The sequence below is a fragment of the Phodopus roborovskii genome, unplaced genomic scaffold (genome assembly GCF_943737965.1).
Source record: "Phodopus roborovskii unplaced genomic scaffold, PHOROB, whole genome shotgun sequence".
NCBI classification, from domain to species: domain Eukaryota; kingdom Metazoa; phylum Chordata; class Mammalia; order Rodentia; family Cricetidae; genus Phodopus; species Phodopus roborovskii.
The window spans coordinates 2,806,392-2,823,261 of NW_026126566.1; the positions used below are offsets into that span (position 1 = coordinate 2,806,392).

The 16,870-nt window shown below is 47.4% G+C and overlaps 1 protein-coding gene across 2 annotated transcripts; it reads right to left on the reverse strand.

Annotated features, from left to right (window-relative positions):
• Positions 1-1,496: 1,496 nt before the first annotated feature.
• On the reverse strand, positions 1,497-16,418 carry Proc (protein C, inactivator of coagulation factors Va and VIIIa). Of its 2 annotated transcripts, none has more exons than XM_051202309.1 (9): positions 16,329-16,418; positions 14,140-14,226; positions 13,114-13,280; positions 12,364-12,388; positions 12,049-12,186; positions 11,819-11,953; positions 4,834-4,979; positions 3,446-3,563; positions 1,497-2,186 (listed from the first exon to the last, which is right to left on the reverse strand). In XM_051202309.1, exons 1-9 carry the CDS (start codon positions 16,372-16,374, stop codon positions 1,597-1,599), a joined length of 1,452 nt encoding a protein of 483 aa, XP_051058266.1. In that variant the 5' UTR covers positions 16,375-16,418; the 3' UTR covers positions 1,497-1,596. The 2 variants fall into 2 exon arrangements, with proteins under 2 accessions (XP_051058266.1, XP_051058267.1); XM_051202310.1 differs by having other exon boundaries at positions 13,114-13,277; positions 16,329-16,417.
• Positions 16,419-16,870: the final 452 nt, after the last annotated feature.

The following is a 16,870-nucleotide window of genomic DNA, read 5'->3' on the forward strand; positions in this document are numbered from 1 at the left end:
TTTTTTTGTTTTTTTTTTTTTTTTTTTTTTTTTTGAGTCAGTGTTTTTCTGTAGCTTTGGAGCCTGTCCTGGAACTCACTCTGTAGACCAGGCTGGCCTCAAACTCACAGAGATCTGCCTCCTGAGTGCTGGAATTAAAGGCGTGTGCCACCAATGCCCGGCTGATAGATTTTTAAAGCCACACCAGGTCTGCAAAGATCAAGCCAATCTGCATTCTAACTTGAAATGGGAAATGCTCACAGTCCCATCTGTCCTGAGGAGCTACAGCCCGGAGCCGGGACAGGCTCACAGGCCCATCTGTCTGGAGGAGCTCTTTAAAACGGATGGCTGCTAGGCAAGGGGGACAGTTCTGCTCAGGGATGTGGAGTCCGGAAGTTACCCACGCTGCAGTGGTGATCTTACACCAGTGCCAGATGGGCAGCACTAACCAACCAGCCTTACTACTTTCCTCTCCTCCCTTTCCTTCCTCCTCACACTCCACCTCTTCCTTCTTTTTTTGCTCTTTTTAAGGGAAAGTGTTTTGCTGTGTTGCCCAGGCTGTCCTCCTGCCTCAGCCTCCTGAGCAGCAGGATCTACAGGTGCTGCTACTGCACCCAGCTTATAACTTCATTCTTAAACAGCTTCCTCAACAAGACTGGCAGGCTATTCTGAGCAGCACCTTCTGGGAGTCTGGCTACTTCCTTCCTCAGTGGGCTACTGACCCTCTGTCTCTGCTTGTCCTCTGTCCTCCACTCACGTGACATGGCACATGTCCCCATCCCAAAAAAAAAAAAACAATTCAGAGTTTTTTTTTGTTTGTTTGTTTTTTTTTTTTTGAGACAGTGTTTTTCTGTAGCATTGGAGCCTGTCCTGGAACTCACTCTGTAGACCAGGCTGGCCTCAAACTCTGAGGGTGGGGGTGGGGCTCACTGGCCAGCCAGCCTAGCCTATTACATAGATTTCAGGCCAGCTAGAGACAATGGATCAAAAAAAAAAGATAGTGCTTGAGAAACAACACATGGAGTTGTCCTCTGGCCTCTAAGCACACATATGTACATGCACACACATAATCACACACATATGCCAACCCCCATGCCACACCTCCAGCTGCTCCCAGGAGCAGTGGAGAAGAGAAGCTGCTGAGCTTGGGAGTGCATCCTTGGTTTGAATCCCAGGCTCCACTACATGGCCCTTCTGAGCCTTTAAGTAACAGAGGCCACCAGTAAGGTTTTCTGACCTGCAACTAGCATGGGCTCTTTCTGAGGCCCTGAGAAAGGCTCTAGTTTCTTGAAATAACACTTTAAAAACCTGTGTCTATTAAATACTACCCCCAAGTTATACCAGCCTCAGGTCTTACTGCATCCTCCCCTACCCCCACCCCGCCCTCAATCCACAGAACTGCTTTGGGAGTTCAGGTTCTTCTCATAAAGCACCTAGTATATAGTAGATGCTCACCTAATGTTAATTTTCTCCAGAATAGCCCATAAAAAGGATGGAAAGACACACAGGAACTCAGGTGGGTATGATTGTTGCATGCCCCTTTAATGTCCTCTGCCTTAGTATTCACTAGCCCAGCCTCACTTTAAGAGTGAGGTCCAAGGATGAGCAGGGAGGGTGCTACAGCCCCTGGGTCTTCAGGGCAGCATCCTTGTCGTCAATGTAGCTGTGGATCCATTCGAGGTAGCGGCTTACTTTGGTGTAGACACCATAGTTGTTGAGTTGCCCACAGCCCTCACCCCAACTCACCAGGCCCACCAGGAACCAGGTGCCCCGAAAGAAGACCACCATAGGTCCACCACTGTCACCTTCACAGGCATCTCTACTGTCACCAAGGATGCCTGCACACAGCATGTTCTCTGAGACCACATTGCTCATGACCTGCATGCATTCATTTCTTGGGGCCACGGGGATGCGGATGAAGGTTAGGACAGAGGTACGGTTTCTCCTGCCATCTTTGTCTTTGTCACTTTGATAGCCCCAGCCTGTCACCACCGTCTCCCGGCCAGCCTGAGTGAGCTCACGCTCTGCAAGGCCATTGTCCGGCAGGCAAATGGGCACTATAGTCTTAGAGAGAGTGGCTGGCTGGGCCAGGCGGAGCAGTGCAATGTCATTGTCACTCGTGCTCCGACTGTAGTTGGGGTGGATGAGGACCTCTTTGATGTCTAGGTCCAATTCCCAGTGGTCTCTGCGTCGCAGATCATACTCACCTGCAAGGCAAGGATGCTATCAGAGTAGGCTGAGGGAGCTTCTATGCGGCTGCATGAAGCCCTGAACTGGGTCCCTGTGCCTCAGATCCTTAGCAAAGGTGAGTGTTCCTGCCAGGAGCATGAGTAGTGGGCCCTAGGGCATAAGTTCCTAAGGGGCTGGTCTGAACTCAGAATTCCCAGACAGAACAGTACAAGATCAAAAGAGCAGAGACGCCAGAGACTCCTGTAGAGGGAGGGAACAAAGAGCAACACTGCTGGAGAGACTGGCTCCAGGGCAGCAAGATCCAAGGGGAAGCCCCAGAAGGTCCCAGGCACTGCTAGGAAGAATGCTCTGGACCAGAGAAGAGACAGATCCTCCCTACCAGCTGATGGCTGCAGGAAACAGAGCCACAGGCCACTGTTGACACTGAAGGCAGTACAGGAGGCCACTGTTGACACTGAAGGCAGTACAGCGTGTCAGTTTTGTCATTCTCAGCACACCCTTTCTTTTATTATGTACTTGTGTATGTATCATGTATATATGTACTTGTATTCACGGAAGACGCATGTGTGTGAGTGCATACAGAGGCCAAAGGTCAATGATTGGTGTCTTCCTCAATTGCTTTCCACCTTATATTTGAGTCAGAACCTCTCACTGAAGTTGAGGCTCACAGATTCAGCTAGACTGGCTGACCAGCAGGCCCCAGTGACTCTCCTCTGCCTGTCCAGCACCAGGGTTAGCTGTATGCTACCATGTCTGGATTCTATGTGGGTGCTAGGAATTGAACTCAAGTCTTCATTTTAACAACTAAGTATTCCTTGGCTCTTCTTTTTGATATAGTGTCTGCTAAAACCCCTCCAGAAATTGTCACACAGTAGGGCCTAGACTTGGGGACCCTCAGATTCCCAAGGAAGCAGTTAGCAAGGCAGACTAATGTTGCACAGCTCCACCTTGTCAGTCTGTGTGAAGTTCACACAGTGTCATGGGTCTGACCATGGTCAGGAGCTGAGGCTCACATAGAGCTGGATCCATAGGAGTGGGAGTGAGGAGACCTAGCTGTGTGACTCTCCTCACAAACATGTGGACCTAGATGTGAAATGATCACCAGCTGCCTGGAGTCCCAGTGTGAGCTGGGGCTAGCACAGATGCCTCTGTCCCCCAAGCATCCTCTGTGGAGCCTAAGGATATAACTGCCAGGGTTAACCACCCTGGAGAGCAAGCTTGCCTCCCCTGCTCCATCCCAGGCCTCCAGCTGCTCCTGCCTGGCTGCAGCCCTCACCGAGCCTTACGGTGAGCTTCTTGGTGTTCTCCATGCAATGGGCCGCCGTCAGCACCCAGGAAGCATGAATGAGCACCCCTCCGCAGGCCAGCTTCTTCTTGGAGTCCAGAAGGATGGCCTGAAAATAACATCACAGGCTGCCTCTGACTACTCCTAGCGCAGGACTCATGGCTCTCAGCAGTTTTCAAGCACTCCCCTGGCTTCCCAGTCCCACTGGCACACATAGACTTCAAGTCTTTTCCCAGTGCTTTCTTCTGGTTACACTGTCTGGTGTTGGCCTGTGTCAGGGCATCTCCCTGGCATAGCCTGTACAGCTCCTACAGTCACCTGCCAGTATCAGAGTGCTCTCAAGCTGGGGTTTGGGCCAGGTCTTACATCATCTGGGGAGCCTTCAGACTGCTTGGGGTACCTCTCGGGCCTCCCTCTGCTCTGATGGCCATCCTGGTTCTCATCCTACTAAAAAACTATTTCCAGAGTTACTAAGCTTCTCAAATCTGTGAACTATTAGTGTACTCCTGAGTTCAGAGCCTGGCGAAAATGAGAAACAACTAAATGTTTGCTCCATGCTGAAACTGGGGACCCTCAGGGTTAGCAATCCCTTCCAGCTCTCTCCCACACAAGACCCTTCTCCAGAAACATAGTCCCTGCCTCAGCTCCCACCCATATGAGCTCTGTCTCTCCATCTCTTTTCCAACACTGGAGCTCTTCCTTCTGGTTGCTCCCATTTATGCTATACTGGCTAGTTAGTTGAGACAAGCTAGTTATCTGAAAGGAGGGAAACACAATTGAGAAAATGCTTCCATTAGATCCAAATGGAGGTCACCTTCTTAATTTGCGATTGATGGAGGATGGCACAACCCAATGTGTGTGTGTGTGTGGGGGGGTGTCACATGTGGGCTGGTGTCCCGGTAGGCTGAAGCCAGGTGGTTCTGGGGTACAGCTTTAATCCCTACACTCAGGAGGCCAACCTGTCTACAGAGTGAGTTCCAGAACAGCCAGAACTGTTACACAGAGAAATCTTATCTCGAAAAAACAAAACAAAGTAAACAAACAAAACAAAGCATGCTGAGCAAGCACGGAGAGCAAGCCAGTAAGCAGCTCCCTTCCATGGCTTCTGCATCAGATTCTGCCTCCAGGTCCCTGTCCTGCTTGAGTCCCTGTCCTGATTCCCTTTGATGATGAATTGTGATGTAGAAATGTAAGCCAAACAAACTCTTTCCTTTCCAAGTTCCTTTGGTCATGTTGTTTCATCATAGCAACAGTAACTCTGACACATGCCTTTCCCAGCACAAGCCCATTGCTATCCTTACCAGCTTCGACCCAACCCCCCAAACAGCCACACTTCTCTCATGCCAGCAGGGGGCCCGGAAGGCTGTCTGCTCCCTCACCTGCCAAGGGCTGTCTCCCTGCTTCGTTAGAGTTCCGTTGATGATCCTTGGATCTTGGTCTAGTTCATCTTCTGGGTCTGCGTCCCTTTTGAAGTTCTTGCGTTTCTTCTCTATCCGCTTCCACAGCTTCCCACATGGATAATTCACTGCAAGTAAAAGATTGGAGGTAAAGGGCCTCCTAGTCATGACTCTGCATTGCTGGCTCATCTGTTCTCTGAGGAGTGCAGCTTGGAATTCAAAATCAAATAGTGCCACCTATTGGCAAGAACTGGGCATGCACGATCGCTACCAATGTGTCTCATAACTATGAGCAAAGATAACCTGGATTCAGCATATCTCAAAGTAGGTGGACAGGTTATGGAGAAAGAGCTAAGTATTCTCTTATTTTTCTTTTAAATGTGCATGAATCTTTGGCCTGCATGTATGCAAGTACACTGTATTTAAGTACACTGTGTGTGCCTGGTGCCCTCAGAGGCAGAAAGAGGTCGTCAGATCCTCTGGAGCTGGAACTAAGGACAGTTGTGAGCTGCCATGTAGGTGCTGGGAACCAAATCAGGTTCCCAAGTACTCTAAACTGCTGACCCTCTTTCCAGCTCCAGAAGGATGTGTGTGTGTGTGTGTGTGTGTGTGTGTGTGTGTGTGTGTGTGTGTGTTGTACATATGTGCAGCTGCACATGCATGTAGAAGCCAGAGGTCAACATTGAGTGCCTTTCTTGTTTCTACGTCTTATTTTTGAGACAGGCTTTCACTGAGTGTAGAGCTTCATTGATTGAGCAGTGACTCCTAGGGATCCTACTGTCTCTGCCCTCCCTCTTAGCACGCTGAGGTTACAGGTGCATACAACAATGTTTGGCTTTTTTTTTCTTTATGCAGATGTTGGGGATCCAAACTCAGGTCCCTGTGCTCATATGCGAGCTCTTTATCAACTGAGCTGTCTCTTCCCATAGCAATGGGCCCATCATGGAAACACAAGGGCTGATGGTCTGCAAGGTCTGCTCCTGTAAGTGCTGAATGCTAGTTCATCTTAGCTGATGGAGCAGAGGATCACCAGCAGCAAGTAAGGAATGGCAGGATGGAAAGCAGACAGCAGCACTAGATTCCAGAAGCTTCCCGGTAGGTAGACATAGTACCTGACTTGGCAAACTGAGAAGTGAAAGTCTCTCTTGGTAGCAAAGTTCCTAGAAACTGGGATTTCATATACAGCACCCTTTAGGAGTCCTCTAAACCTCTGGGGTGGGGGCAGTCCAGATGGAGCATAGTGTGAGCTGACAAGGGAGTTTTGGGAAGCCCTCCTCATGGCAGAGGCCTCGAGAAAAGGATTACAGACAGTTGTGTAGCAGAATGGCATGGCTAGAGGACCATAGGCTGCAAAGACGACAACGCCTCTGCCCATCCTGCTCCTGAGTGCTGTAAAGCAACTGAGAGCACCCACCAGCTTTGTGGGTGTGCTTTCCAAACCCCATCATGGGGTTAAGACCTAATCAAGTGAACCAAGTGTCTGCCAATGACTCTAGCCTTCAGGAAAGCCTGCAGGAAGGCAGGCCCATGGGGACTTCTTGAAACTTCCTGTAGATATTCAGTCAGTTCAGAATACAAAATTTAGGGCCTGGAGAAATGTCTTAGCATTTGGGAGCACTGGCTGCTCCTCTTGAAGACCCAAGTTTAATTCCCAGCTACCACACAGTGTCTCAAAACTGTCTGTAACTTCAGTTCCAGAAGATCCATGGCAACAAACATGCAAATGGTACACAATTGCATGCATGCAAACAAAATACCCATACTCATAAAATAAACATCTCTTTTTTAAATTACAGTTTAAAAGTGTGTTTCTGTATAGGAACCAGAATATAAAGTTGTAAATAGTTTTCTAAAAAACATGCAAAATCAGGGCTGGAAACAAAGCTCAATTGGTAGAGTGCTTGCCTGGCATGCTTAAAGCTCCGAGTTTCACTCCTAGCACCAAACAAAATAGGATGTGCACATCTGTAGTCCCAGCACTCTGGAGGCAGAGGCAGGAAGATAAGAAATCAGTCATCCCCAGTGACACAGTGAGTTCAAGGCCAGCTTGGGATACATGAGACTATTTCTGGGGCAGGGGAGGTCGGTCAGACACGGAAAATAGAGGAGGCAGGATCCTAGAAGCGTCCACTACCAGGCAACCCATAGCCATAGCACTCCTTAAGAACCAGAAAGAGCAACAGAACAACAGAAACCAAAGAAGAGAACACCACCATCAGCACCTAAAATTACAATCATTCCCCAACCCAGATGCTTAGTGTAAAAATACAACCAATAGCAGCCAGGACAAAAGTCTCCACTAAAGGCCAGCCACCCTAGCAGGCCATGAGCAATGCAATATAGTTAAAGCACCAGACAAGGATCTCAAAAATGGCCTTTATGAATATACTGAGAAGGTCCCTAAAGAGGAAGTAAACAAATCCATTAAAGGAATCTATGAGAACAAAAACAGTTTAATGACAGGAAGAAGACACTTCAAGACTTTACAAGTGTAAATCCAATCAATATAGAAAATTCAAACTGAGAGAAAACTGAAAATTAAAAATTCCTCACCAACAGAGTACAAGAGATGGAAGAGAAAATTTCAGGTATTGAAGATAAGATAGAAGAAATGGACACCTTGGTCAATGAAAATATTGAAGAGCAAAAATAAATCCGGCACAAAACATTCAGGAAATCTGGGATACATGAAAGGACCAAATCTAAGAATAATAGGAATAGAGAAAGGAAGGAGGAGCACAGGACAAAGACACACACAAAAATTTTCTTTTGTTTTTGTTTTTTGAAACAAGGTTTCTCTGTAGCTTTGGAGGCTGTCCTGGAACTCACCCAGTAAAGCAGGCTGGCCTTGAATTCACAGAAATCCACCTGCCTCTGCCTCCTGAGTGCTAGCATTAAAGGCGTGTACCACCACCACCCAGCAACAAAAGGTATTTTCAACAAACTCATAGAAGAAAATTTCCCCAGTCTAAAAAGGGAGATAACTATGTACAAGAAGCATACAGAACACCAAACAGAATGAACCAAAAAATGAATTACCCTCCTCACCTAATAATCAAAACAATAAATATACAGAACAAAAAATATTAAAAGCTGGAAAGGAAAACGATCAAGACATACAAAGGCAAACCTATAAGAATAATGTCTGGCTTTTCCATGAGACTCTAAAAGCCAGAAGGTTCTATAAACTCTAAGAGACAACAGATGCCAGCTAGACCACTATACCCATTAAAACGTTCAACCACAATAGATGGAGAAAAAAAGATAAATAGTGTTGGTCAAATTGGATGGCAGCATGTAGAAGAATGCAAATAGATCTATATTTAGCACTCTGCACAAAAATCAACTGCAAATAGATCAAATACCTTAACATAAAGACAGATAGAAGAGAAAGTATATAGTAGCCTTGAACTCATTTATTCAGGCAAGGACTTTCTGAACAGAACACCAACTACAGGCACTAAAACCAACATTAATAAGTGGGACTTCATGAAACCGAAAAATGTCTGCAAGGCAAAGGAGAATGGGAAAAGATCTTTACCAACTACATATATATACGAGGGCTGCGATTTAAATTGTGTAAAGAACTCAAAAAACTGGACATCAAGCAAATGAATAACCCAATTTAAAAATTGTGTGTGGATCTAAACAGAATTCTAAAAAAAAAAAAAAAGAAAAGAAAAAAGAAAAGAAAAACAAATAGCTGTAAAAAAAAAAAAAAAAAGCACTTAAAGAATTTTTTAACACCCTCAGTTAGGAAGGAAATGCAAATCAAAGCTACTTTGAACTTTCATCTTACACTAACCAGAATGGCCAAGTTCATTAAAAACAAATGACAGCTCATACTGTCAAAGATGTGAAGTAAGGGGAGCATGCATCCATTGCTGGTGAGAGTGCAAACTTGTACAGCCACTAAAGAAATCGGTGTAGCAATTCCTCAGGAAGATGGGAATCAGCTATACCACTCTTGCGCATATACCCAAAGGACACTTCATTCTACCTCAGAGATACCTACTCAACCATATTCCTAATAGCCAGAAACTGGAAACAACCTAGATTTTTGTCAGTGGATGAATGGATAAATATAATGTGTTATGTTTACACAATGAAATATTACTCAGCTTTAAAGTAAATAAATGAATAAAATCATGAAGTTCACAAGTAAATGGATGGAACTAGAAAAAAAAAATCATCCTGAGTGCGGTAACTCAGACCCAGAAAAACAAATATGGTCTGTCTTCTCTTATGTGGATGTTAGCTGTTAAGTCATTGACAAGCAAGCTACAGTTTATATAACCTCAGAGGTTGGGTAGAGAGTAAGGGACTGTAGGGGAGGGATGGGTCTCCTTAGGAAGTGGAAATAGCATAGATAGTTATAGATGGACTAGAAAAGGACTGGAATGGGAGGACCAAACAGGGATGCGAGGGAAGATGGGGAATATGAGGAAGGATGGCTAAAACTAAGGGCCATCTGAGGCATTTTGTGGAAACCTGGCACAGTAGAAGCTTGTGTGTGTGTGTGTGTGTGTGTGTGTGTGTGTGTGTGTGTGTGTGAATTTTTCTTGTCACCAAAGGAAGCTTTTAGTATCACAGATGGATTACATCTAAATGAATTCTTTGCCAAAGTTGTCCATGGGCAACCCTACTGCCAAGGATATTGGTGGTTCTTCACAAACTAATGGTAAAGTAAGTCGGTATTGCTGTGATAATACCTACAAAACTCATTGAGCATGAAGAATTCCAGCTGGTGCCTCGCTAGGGCCTTCACCACTATGGACTAGTGTTCATGGTACTGGAAGGTACTCTGCATGCTGACAAAGGAGAAAGGCAAAACCCAACCTAGCTACAAACCCTTCTATCTACAAGAGTGCCTGCAAGACACACTGGTACAATAGTGGCACAAAGCTTGTGGGAGTAACCAACCACTCTCTGACTTGAGTTAAGGTCCCTCCCTGAGAGGGCACTCACACCCAATGCTGCTTGGGTGGCTAAAAACTCGAGACTAGATAGGACAGGGACTAGGGGAAACCAAATACTACTGTTCTGCCAAAGGAACATACCAATAAAATGACTCCTTAATGACATTCTGTTATACTCATAAATCAGTGTCTTGCCCAGCCATCATCAGAGAAGCTTCCTCTTGCAGGAGAGAAAACAAATAGAGAGACCCACAGCCAGACAACAAGCAGAGAGTAGAATACTCAGCTCTAAAAGGGAAGTCTCTATCAAATACCACCACCACCCCCACCACCCCCTCCAGGGCTCAGGAAACTCTGGAAGAGGAGGCAAAAAGAGTGTAAGAGCCAGAGAGGATGAAGGACACCAAGGAATCAAGACCTAGACGCAACATATGAACTCATAGAGACTGGGGCAGCACGCACAGGGCCTGCTCAGGTCTGCACCAGCTGAGCAGAGAAGACACACACCTCATCCCGAGCTCAGAAGCTATCTCCAATTGATAGCCACTTGCAAGTGAAAAATTAGTTTTCTCCACAGGAGCCTTATTGGAGAAACAAACCACCCTTAATGGTTGGCTGCACACCTGGAAGTGAATGGTCAACACAAAATGAAGTCATTGGAGGGTCTTTCATAATGCTGAGTCAGGCCCCCACCCACCCACCTTCAGACCCTCAGCATATAAATCATGGCTTCCAGTTTGGGGTTCTTGTGGGATTCCTGTGTGTGCACATGTGTGTGTGTCTGCATCTGCATACATTTCTTGTGCTTTTTCTTTGGCTCTTTTTCTTGTTTTGTCATATTTCAATTTTTTAAATTTATCGTATTTTATTTCATTATTATTCTCCTGTTTTCTAAGGAGAGACAGAAAGGATGTGTTTCCAGATGGGAGGGAAGGTGGAGAGGAGCTGGGAAGAGTGTGGGGTGTGGGGTGTGATCATAATATATTGAATAAGAATCTTTTTTTTTTTTTTACAAATTACATGTTCACATATTTACTTTGTACATACAGATTATATTGAAACATTTTTAATTAAAAATTTAAATCTCAGGACTGTAGAGATGACTGCTCTTCCAGAGGTCCTGAGTTCAATTCCCAGCAATCACATGGTGGCTCACAGCTACCCCTAATGAGATGGGGTGCCCTCTTCTGGCATTGAGGTGTACATTACATGCAGGCATTACACTATACATACTAAATAAATACATAATTTTTTTTTTAAATCTTAAAACTCAGCTGGGTGGTGGTGGCACACACCTTTAGTACCAGCACTTCAGGTGCCTCTAGAGGCAGATGGATCTCTATGAGTTGGAGTCCAGCCTGGTCTACAGATAAGTTCCAGGACAGCCAGGGATACACACACACAAAATATACCTTGTCTCAAAAATATATTTTTAAACTCTTGATATTTTAATTCTAGTCATTGTAATACTTTATTACAGGATATTTTTAAAACAATATCCTGCTTTCTTTTTTTATCTTAGTTACTTTTTGTTTGTTGGTTCGTTTTGTTGTGTTTTTTGAGACAGGATTCCTTTGTACTGCCTTGGGTATCCTAGAAATCTGTCTGTCCTTGAACTCAAAGAGATCCACCTGCTTCTGCCTCCAGAGTGCTGAGATTAAAGACAAGTGTGACCACTTCCTGGGTACCCTGACTTCTGAAACTATGCACATAAGTAAACTCATTCGAAAGGAAAATCTTAGAGGAAGGCAGAACCAGGGTTCTGTGAGGAAGTAACACAACCAGAAAGGTAAAGGGAGAAGATCCTGATGACTTCGGTTCCTAGGTCACCTCAGAATGTGTGTGTGTGTGTAACATAGCAAGAGGCAGATGAGTTGTGCTCCAGGGGAGCCTGAAATCTGGCAAATAAGCAAGAGACTACATTCAGGGTTGGGGAGTGGGGTATGTCTACCTGTCTTGGGTCCCCAGGATGTGCTTGCTCTCGGGGCATGCCCTCCCTCCCGGCCTGTGTTAGGTCGGGTGCTCTTTTCAGGACTGCCTTGGCTCACCAGTGGACTTGCAGCGCATATGGTCGTCTGCCAGCTCGTAGCCCGGAGCACAGGTGCAGCGCCTATAGCCGCCCTCCTCTAGGCAGTAGTGCGCACAGCCGCCATTGTTCACCTGGCAGTCGTGAAAGCCCCGTTCTGTGTGAGACAGAAGAGTGCAGATAGCTCGTGGTGGCCCTATTGGTTCCAGATCCCACCTCACCCCACCGCGCTGCCTCACAGAGGTCTCTCACCCTGCTGGCAGAACTTGCCCTCCCAGCCCTTATCGCAGAAGCAGCTGAAGCTGCCCAGACTGTCGATACATGTGCCATGCCCACAGCATGGGCTGTTGCACTGGTGATCCAAGGGTGGAGCTGCACACTGGTCGCCATCTGTGAAAGACAGCGAGATGGGGAAGTAGAGCATGTGGATATCTCCATTTTCCTCTCCTACCTTCACCGACCCAGGAGCAAGCATCTACCATCCATCCATCCACCATCTACCATCCATCCATCCACCCACCCACCCACCCATCCATCCATCCATCCAGGTGTCTAGGACCCACTCACCAAAGTACTTGATCCAGAAGGCCAGCTGTGGCGGGAGAGAGGATAGAGAGTCAGGGCCCAGCACGCCTAGCAAGGGGAAGCCCACAAGGCATTGCCCACCCCTGGATATGAGCTGTCCAGGGAGTAGGAAGGGCTTTCAGACTAACAGCTGCCATAGTGTTCTTGGCTGCCCACCACAACCCCTCTCCATGCAGCAGAACTCTGTCCACTGGCCCATCTATTCTCGAGTTCTCAGTGGAAAAATCTAATTCCCCTTCAGGCTGTTCTGTCTCCGTCAGCCACTCCCACCCCCAGCTTTGGACCATCCAGGCTTGAGATGTGACTTGCTGGCTCAGTCTGTGTTTCTAAATAGGCCTCAAATGACTGAGGCTCAGAGTACCCTGTGGAGACAGACATTAGAAAGTCCTGGTCACACACCTAACCATAAGGTTCAGGGCAGCCTGGAGGAGAGAAAGAGTACCTGATCACAGGGAGGGAGAGACAGGAAGACAGGCAATAGTGGCCAGTGGCCACTGGAGGGTTGCCCAGATCATCTTCTCTCTGAGCTTAATTTCAGGGTCCAGGTTCATATACTCCCCTGTGTCCTGACCAAGCCTTTAAATAAGGCTAACATCTACACCGCCAACCAATTCTTATGACTCCAAATAGGGCCCCGGTGGTAATTGTCATGCCCACTGCTCCTCTAAGGTCTCATCCAGCCACCAGCCCACCCCCGAGTCCCACCCTCTGGATCTAGCCTTGTGGCCTTACTGTGTCCTCCACATTTTGGAAAATCTCCTTGGCCTCCTCAAAGTCACAGATCTCCTCCATACACTCCCGTTCCACGTTGCCTGGCCGCATCTCCTCCAGGAAGGTGTTGGCACGTTTGGCCCGCAACACCTGGTGGGCCTGCTCACTGCTGGAGAACACTGGGTCTGCTTTGGGAGGGGAGTCAGTGTGGTGGAGGCACCCAAGAGGGGTCAAGAAGGATGTAAAGAAACCCAGCTGGAGATAGCCTAGCAAGACCTCACCCTGGTCCCGCTGGTCTTATTCTTCAGAGCATCCCAGGGAGGATGCTGTGTCCTGCGTTTTTGCACTGTTCCCAGGTCCTCCTGGGAAAATAGCAGTATGGATCTTACAGAGCATGTGCTCTGAAACAAACAGATCTTCCTTTGAGGGATGCCTGGAACACCCAGCATTATCTGCAGTTCTTGTGCAGAATGAGGTACTTAGGGGCAAGGCCAGATCCCGGTGCTGTTAAAACTGAAGGTATGTGTACATGAAAATAGCCTTATATAATGTTATCCAATAATAAATAAGTAAATAGTAATAACAGAATCAGACTGCAGAGTGAAATCTGTCTCACACTGCTCCCAGCATAGCTGAGTGAGCCTTTCTTGTCTTACCTCTTGGTTTGCAACACCCTCTATCCTACAGTCCCCATCTCTTGCCCTTGAGCAGGGACACCTAAGAACAGAGACCTGTCACTCAGCTCTGAGAGATGTCTGTCTTGAGTAGGAGAAAAGCTAAGAGGGAGGAGCTGAGACAGAAGAACGCAGGAGGGGCTTGAGCAACGTGTAGAGGAGGACATGTCACCTGAGTTGAGGTGGCAGAGGAGCCAGAGCACTGGCGTGGGCAGGGCAGGCTAGAGAAGGACTTGGTAGGTAGATAGGGCACTCGAAAAAAGGACACAAGTCCAGGGGAGAGCTGAGGCATTCTAGAGAGGTCCTCTTATGCCAGTGACATGAGAAACCAGTGGAGGTTCTGAGGGTCTTGCAGGGGTGGAGACAGTCTTACCAAGAGGGGTCGGTGTGCTAGAAATCCCCCAGGTGGACACGAACAGCAGGAAGATTCTGACTTGCCACATCCTGGAGCTGTTGACACCTGTCTGAAGAGAACCTCTAAGCTCCCAGGACACCCACATCTGCTCTGGCCCCCAAACTCCGAAAGTGGAGCGAAAGGCTCATCCCTGAGCAGATACCTTAGTCACTAAAGCACTTGCCGTGCAAACCTGAAGACTTAAGTTTAATAGACCTCAGAACCCATGTAAAATTAAAACAGAAATCTAGGTGATGTTTGTGTAATCCTAAGACCGGGGAGGCAGAGACAAGCAGATCTCTGTGGATGGATGTCCAGGCAGCTTGAATTGCCAGCCTGCTTGACCAGCTCCAGCTGATCAGCTCCAGGCCAGCAGGAGGCCCTTTCTCTTAAAGGCAAGGTGAATAGCTCCTGAAGAAAATATCTGAAGTTTGTCTTTTGCCTCCCCATGTGAGCATGCATGCATGCTCACACACACAGACACACAGACACACAGACACACAGACACACAGACACACACACACACACACACACACACACACGGGAAAAGAAAAGCAAGAAAGAAAGGGAGGGAGGGAGGGAAGGATATCTCTCTGCTCATCATCTGTGTGGAAGCTGGGGCTGGGGGTGGGTTACACTGTTGACAGGCAGGCAATCATTTGGCCTTTAGAAGCTAGGCACACCCCAGCTACCTGAAAGCAGAAAAGTCACTGGGGGGCAAATTCCAGTTCATTCTGGAGGGAGGGAGGGAGAGAGGGAGGGAGGGAGGGAAGGAAGGAAGGAGGGAGAGAGCACAGTATTTGACAAGATGTATACCCACTCCATGCCTTAGTTTCCTCATTTGTAAAAAGGATAAACTCTCTTCCATAAAGTGTTGCTGGAAAAAAAAATAGTAGCCCACACGGAGCCTGTCATGTGAGCAGAGGCATGGGCATGTGTGGGGACCAAGGAGTGATCTTGGCTGTCCTTCCGCAGGCTCCCCAAGCATTGTCCACTTTCCTGCCAGGTTATTTTGTTTGTTTTTCTATGTAGACCAGGCTGGCCTTGAACTCATAGAGATCTGCCTGCCTCTGCCTCTGCCTCTGCCTCTTGAGTGGGGGAACTAAAGGGGTATGTCCCTATGCCTGGCTTCCACTTTATTTTTTGAGACAAAGTCTCTCTCAGCCTGGAGTTCATGAAGTAGGCTGGCTAGCCAGCAAGCCCAAGGGATCTACTTGTTTCTTCCCTCTAGGACTGGGATTTTAAGTGTGTGCCACTACATGTGACTTTTAAAATAATCAAAAAACAAACAAACAACAACAACAACAAAAAAAAACTGTTTTCTGGGAATTAAACTCAGGTTCTTACACTTACAAGGCAAGCACTTTTTCAACCAAGCCATCTTCCCAGTCTCCCCATACCTCCTCCAAGCTGCTAAATAGGTATTGCATACTGGTGCGGGGCGGTGGGGGGGGGGGTTGCAGCTCAGTACTTAAACATACTTAGCATGTTTAAGACTCTGGGTTCAATCGCCATCACTAGAACACACATGCACACACTGTCACCATTCACTGTTACTGGCTTAGTGTAGGTTTACAACCACCCAAGAGGTAGGCATTAATGTTCTCACCCTCGTTTTATGGGACAGAACCCAGAAGCTGGGAGGAGAGAAGTGGCTTATTACAAACCTACACCTAAGAGGAGGGCAGAGTTTGGCTTCAAGGCCAAGTCTATGTGGCCCTAGCTCTGGAACCTTAACTCCTGCCCCAAACCAATGGTCAATCTGCAAGGCCTCTAAGTCCCCAAGACTAGGTGGGCAGGCCTGCCTGTCCCAGCTGCACAGACCCACCCGGCCTTTTCCTTTGCTGACTTCCTGGTTCATAGGTTCCATCTTAGGGGGCAGGGTGGAGTGGAGTAGTGGGGGTTCTGGGTATTGAGAAGCCTCTGGATCATGGCGAACCCCTCCGCTGAGCTCCATGTGATCCGCAGAATCTGATGTGTGGAAAGGGCCACTTGGATTGTAGGGAACGCTAACTCATGCCTCGGTCTAGATAGAGTCTGGGCCCTCTTTCCCTCGGCCCCAAGTTTCAGTGCGCCTGGAGATCCTCTGCTCAAGGTTCTCCCCTTCCTCACAGCCCGACTCTCCTCCCCACCCCTTCCTCCACAGTCTTGCCTTGAGGGGGACTTACAGGGGTGGGCCAAGCAGAAACTGCGATTTCGTTCTGGTGTCGCCATGTCAGTCTGGGAGTCAGGTTAATCCATAACCACAAATATTTGCTTTAGCCCTTGCTGCTGAACCTCCCTCTCTCCAGACAAACAAACAAGAGGTCTTCCCGATCCCCACTCTGCAAGGCTCCTTGTGTCCAGCACTCACCTCTGCCCACCAAAGAAGTTGTCTAGAAGAGGGGGGGGGGGAGGGAGGATTGAGCATGTTTGGACACATCGGCAAATGTGGTCTCATTTTAGCCTTGTGATGGCTGAGAGAGGAATGGGAACCTTTAAAAACAAACATTGCAGTTTATTCATGGGCAGCACCCTGGGAAGTAATCCCATATTTCACCAATTCTAGGATGCTATAAGTGATAAGCTTCTCTTACTGTCCCCTCTATTTTAAAGGGGGGAACTCTCAGAAGTCTTTATTACTTGTCCAAATAGACAGAGTTGATGGGAAGCAGGCCTGCACTGGAAGGGTTCTGGTTCACCTGGCCCGGGAAAAGGGTGACTCAGAAGA